General features: G+C 38.5%; 1 protein-coding gene across 1 annotated transcript in view; it reads left to right on the top strand.

Annotated features, from left to right (window-relative positions):
* Positions 1–4815: 4815 nt before the first annotated feature.
* C1QTNF7 (C1q and tumor necrosis factor related protein 7) overlaps positions 4816–6000 on the top strand; it is a 107929-nt gene continuing 106744 nt past the window's right edge. Inside the window, exon 1 of the mRNA XM_008566521.1 lies at positions 4816–5035. Coding sequence (XP_008564743.1) covers positions 5023–5035 — 13 coding nt within the window. The 5' untranslated portion in view covers positions 4816–5022. The remainder of the gene's footprint in view (positions 5036–6000) is intronic.

Raw genomic sequence — 6000 nt, 5'->3', positions numbered from 1 at the left:
GAAAGGAAGATGAAGGTTGTGGGAGGAGGGAAGGCTGAGAGCTGCCTTAGGATATCCGAAAGGCTCTTGTACATAGAAAACAGAGCAGAAATATTGCTATTGCTCAGAGAATTATTCTACGCCTTGTGAAACCGTGGACCTCTCTCTCTGGGAACAGTTGAGCAGAAGTGGCAGCCGTCTGACAGGGTTGCAAGATGGATTGCAACAGTGAGAGAGTGCACTATAGCACTCCCATGTCTTCTTTCAAATCTATGACCCTACCCTCTACAGATAGACCTTTTCTAGTCTCCCTTTCTAGTTTTGACAATCCACAATAAGCTGATCTGCTACCCAAATCACAAAGAAAATAAAAGAGCCTTCAGATTTGCTCGCCATGAACAAAATCCGTGAAAGGTGAGTCAGAGGCTGCAAACTCAAAGAGTGACTTCTGTGTCTCCAGTACCCAACAGTGATGAGCACACAGGAGGCATCTGGGTACCCTCTAACAATACGGAGGAGGGTCAGACCCTCCTGAATGACTTCACCTCCAGGTTAGGATTGGATCCTTTCCTACCACTCTCAATAAAGAATATTTCAGTTGCTCTCCAGTCTCTAAATTTAATAACGTCGTCTTCCAAGGGGAAAATGGAGTTCCCCAGCAAGGCTCGTTTCTCCTTTGGCCTCTTCTTCAATGTCTTCACATATTTGATACAACCCAGCAAAGTCTGTATTATAAATTCCAGATGAAGCCACCTGGGTTTCAGGACATAATTTGAAACTTGGCTGCTATATGCTAGCAAAAGAGAAGAAATAAAATTAAGTATAAGAGCACAAAGCTTAATATATGAGAAATGTTCAAGCTTTATAATTATGTTCAGATAGGAAGAAAATGCTGCTTCTAGCAGTTTAGAACATTCTTCAGAAGTAATCTGCACACATCTCAAATATCCATTCCAGCAATGGACACTACAGAAAATATGTGGGTTAAGTATATTCTCTTCGTTTGTCATGGAGAATGTGTTTTCACCAGCATTTAAGAGCTCAAATTGCTGGAACCGGACAGCCTTGGTTCAAATCCTAGATTTGCTTCTTACTGGCTGTGTGACCTTGAGCTAGTCACATAAACTCTCTGTGCTTCCGGTTCCCCATCTGTACAATGAGAATAATGTTAGTATCTACCTCAAAGGATTGTTGGGAGAATAAAATGAGTTAATACATGTATAGAGCATGTAAAACAGTGCCTAGTACATAATTAATGTTCAGTGAATGTAATTATTGTTACTGTTGCTTTAAAATGGTACATGAGAAAAAAGTCTGACCCTTTGAAAAGGGTTTGTGGATTGAAGGAAGTCACATTTCTCGTGGAAGTGCTCCAAATACCTGAGGTAGAAATAAAATGTATAAACTAGGATCTTCCTTACCTCTGTTCAAAGCCAGTAGGAAAAACACGTGGCTTGAGTGGAGGGCAATTTTTAGAAAAATTAGCTCTCAACTAGCATTAATGGGACATTTACCCTATTTCCACTGAGGAGCAGTCTGGAACAGTCAGTGTCAGAAAACACAGTAAAGTAAACGTCTGGGCAAGAGACATTTACAAAAGTTAAATGCTAAGGAGAAAACTTGTAACTTGGAATTTATAACTTCCTTTCTTCTCTGCTTTGAAAGTTGTTTCTGAAATGTGACAGCCACTCATTGGATGATTTTCTTAATAATGCACATATTTTCAAAAGAGAGTAAATTTTGTTTTCAACATCTATTTCTGTCTCCAATCTTTCCATGGTTTTTAATTTACTTAGCCCATCAGCACACAATTTATAAAACTTAAATTTATTCAAGTACTCACAACTGGCATTCAGCCGGATTATCTTTGCAAGAGCAGGAAAGCATGGATTTATGGTTAATATAAAAATCTCTATTAAAGAGTAAAAAGTTCCAGTTAGACAAGAGGACTAAGTCCTAGAGATCTCTTATACAGCGTAATGCTTACAGTTAACAATACTGTATTGTATACTTAAAATTTTTGCAAGGAGGGAAGATCTTATGTTAAGTATTTTACACAAATAATGATGATGATGATGATGATGATAAAGAGGGAGGGAAGAAATTTTTGGAGAAGGTGGATAGGTTTGTGGCATTAGTTGTGGTTTTACTGATGTATATTTATCTTCAAACTCATCAAGTTGTATACATTAAATACATACAGCTTATTATATGTCAATTACACCTCAATAAAGTGTTTTTAGAAAGAGCTATCATTTATTGAGCACTTACTATTGTGTTGAGCCCTGTTCTGCATTCTTTACACATATTATCTCATTTAATCTTCCAAGAATCTTTGAAGGTAGAGCACGCATGCACACACACACACACACACACACGCACGCACACACACACACGCACATGCACACACACACACGTGCACGCACACACACGCACACACTATACAAATGGTATAACAGCAATAGGATGACCACAATAAAAATTCCCATGCAGAAGAGGGAAGAATGGGACACACACAGCAGCCATTGATACTGAGACCTTGCGGGTGGAAGAGGTTCTCCATGTTGCCCCGTTCTGCTCTCCAGAGGATGCTTATGCCCTTGTCCTTTGTTCTTAGTGGCCTCCACTTCTTCCTTCTGAGAGACTCTCCTCACCCCCCTTTTCTTTGGCCAGATGCTCTCCATGCAGGTCTGCAGTCTGCCTCCTGCTGTTGGAAGAAGTTGTTTTCAGCCTCGAGATACATTTTTAGTACAGGCTTATAGTTATTTTTAGCAATGTAAGCCCCTCAAAAACTTGGTAGGCTCCAGCAAGCCATCACATTTATGTACTCTCGCCTTACTCACTTTAATTTCTGTTTATGATTTAGCCATTACTTTCCTGAGTTCATCCCATTCTTGAAACACCTTGCCAAGTGCAGTCAGTAGTAGCCAACACACACAGTTAATGTTCTTTCACCCATCCTTTCCCCTAGAGCTACAAGGTTACTTGGCACTTACTGCCTTCCAAGTTGTCACAGGCATCAGTATCACCAAATGCTTTGCCACCGTAACACATGGAACTTCCCCTTTCCAGCCTCCGGTGTTAGTTCCCTTGCCAATCACCTCCTGACTAGCAGGGCAATGCCACCAAGTTTAGGTTTTCATTAGGGCATTACCAATTTTGGTATTAGTCAGGAAAAGTAATGCTAGCTGCTGTGATAAACATCCTTAAATATCAGGGACTCCTACGTAGTTCTTGCTAAGTGCCTGACACATAGTGAGATGCTTAATATTTGTTGAAAAAATGCACTATTGTGTGTATAACATATGCAAATAAGTTGTTTATATATACTTGTGTTTAATCTTTCACAATAAAGAAAACCAAAGTTTAAAGACATTCAGTAGTAATATCTCCATGGTCATAAAACTGGAAAGTGGTAAATCCAGGATCTGAGTGCAGGTCTGTGACATTGCACGTGCTTGCGCCTGCAGACTTCTCTTCAATAGAAGCCAGAGCAAAGAGAGACTCCATCTTTTTCTCTGAATTCACAGCAAAGAAAACATAAAACCTGCCCATTTCCCTGTAATTTTAGATCCTCTCTCTCTTTGTACTATTTCAATCACAGGTATCATCCTCTGTCCATTGCATAATAGTTACTTTAGCTGACTCAAAAAACATAACGGAAAAGAATCTATCGTTTTTGAAATAATGAATGAGGTTTTTGTCCTGAAATTTGTTTGCATAACTTTGCACAGTGATCATACTTAATAGATTTTGTCTGTGTCAATATTTCTATCCTCTACCAAGTGGTCTCTTTATTTAACTGATGTTTTCTGTTCATTTAGGGGATTTTATTATAGCCATTCATTAATGTATGCCTGACAAAGGCATACATTGTTGTATGTTTACTTCCATGCAAGCTTTGACATATTAAGCATCCCTAATGTAAACATATATGCAAACCAAAATTATCAAAACTGTTAATCAGTCTGATTATATGCAATATTTTATTTATTCATTCGGTATTTATTGAGCACTTATTATCTCTCAGGACCTGAGCAAGAGTTTTTTGAGACATACTAGAAAATATTTTTTAAATCACCATTTTCAGCAGACCACACTTTATGTTGACTGTAACTTGAATTCACAAATGCTCGTGTGTGGGGGGGTGTGTGTGTTTGGTGGAAGGAAGTTGGGGAACAGTAGTGAAAATAGTAATATTGGTTATATACTAAATGTCAGAAGATATATTCAACTACACAGACAGACTCTGCACAGTAAGCATTCATCCTAGAGCTTGTGATTCATGTATAGGATGAAATTTAAGATAAGACTGATACAAACAATATCATTTTAGGTATTCACCGCTTTTACAAAAAAATCATGTACAATAATTTAAAATTTTCAAGAAAATAAATAAGGAACAAATTGCATGGAAAGAATTTTGTTAGCAAAAGTGACGTTTAAACACAATTTCACTAGTATCAGTTTCATAAATTGGGGCATAAACTTTCCCATTTACTTTTGTTGCTTCCAGTGAAATGATGCCTTTTGGTCTTTAGGCATCACTTTAAAAGGCAAAAGCAACTTGAAGTGACACGGTGAGGAAAGCAATGGAAGACCCGGAGAAAGAACTGTTCTGACACCTGAGACCCTTGCTTTTCACTTGCCTCTGTCTGGGGTTTGCTGAAAAATGTCACCCACTCCTACTCATTCCTAACGAGTGTATATATTAAGCTCTTTGAAATGTGAGTATTATGGGAAGGATCGCAGTTGCTTTAAATTATAGAAGTTGGCAAGTGCCTGGGAGAAGGAGTGGGAGGTTGTTTAAACTGAGAAAGACAGTTGCAAAACTTCGTACAACAGCATGAGCTCCAAGCTTCAAATGCGTTCTCATGCTCAGACAAGCACTTTATTTTTCATCAAGTTACTTTTTGCATTGTTTTGGAGCAGCTTTGAATAACAGACACATATTTCTGCTTTACATTTTTTAATGGTTTCTAAATTCATGGGACAACCAAAGCAAGAAAGCGTCATGTTTTGGGGGAAAGTTTGATATCAGCAATGCCCAGAAAAGGTAAGCTACCATTTTCACTGACGTTTTTCTCCTTTTCCCTCCTGTTTGGCCTTCATCAAAATATTTACTGGAAGAACTTAAGACAGCTACTTGTAAAGAAATGGGGGAACGTCTAGAAAATATGTCAACAAATGATAAACCCGAGGTTGGAAAACCTCAGCAGGAGTGCTTTCTCCTGCTTTCTATTCTGCTTGACGCGTGAATCTCTGTGAAATATTTTTGACTTTGTGAAAAATGCCATTTCTCTTAGAAAATGGGGGGTGGTGACTTCAAAGTCTTTAACCTGATAAACCTAGACCTTCTCAGTGTGGTGATGGGCTAACTTATTTCCAACGTTAGAGTATCTATGTTTTCTTATCCCATGATATGCAACTCAACTTCCGGAGATATGATCCTTCTGTTAACTCAGAAAACTTTCCCATGGAAGATTTTATATTTATTGCAAAAATTCTCTTAAGCATGATTACTATGATGTCTTATAAACTTGTTTTGCAGAATAAGTTTTTAAAAGGTAAAGAAATCATTTGACTTTTCCTTTGTAACGACGCAGGAGGATGTCACAGATATTATACGTGTATATCTGGGGGGAGGGCAGCGTTCATTAATTCAAGTCACAGTTGGTCCACAATGTTGTTTAAATAGAGAGACTGCCTCTCAACTATGCCGCATAAACAGGTAGGGAGCAACGCAGCTAAGATATTTCTTTGTTTGTCTATGCATTGGTCATACAAGAAGTATCTTGTGGTTTGAGGTGGAGGGGCATGTAATTGTGTGATGTGTTGTCCCTAGTTCCCTGAGAAAGCCTTTGTTATCAGTGCTTCCATCTTTCCAAGGCAGAATTCCAGGTGCAAGAAGCTAGATATCCACAGAGATCTGCAAAATCTTCCGGCAGGCTAAGATTTTATCAGAGCCTCACGTTCATTCCTCCATGCACACATATGTGCTCACAGGCAGAGGTTAAAATA

The sequence above is a fragment of the Galeopterus variegatus genome, unplaced genomic scaffold, assembly GCF_000696425.1.
Source record: "Galeopterus variegatus unplaced genomic scaffold, G_variegatus-3.0.2 Scaffold250, whole genome shotgun sequence".
Lineage (NCBI taxonomy): Eukaryota > Metazoa > Chordata > Mammalia > Dermoptera > Cynocephalidae > Galeopterus > Galeopterus variegatus.
Note: the sequence above shows the minus strand (reverse complement) of the source record. Positions and strands in the feature narration are given on the sequence as shown.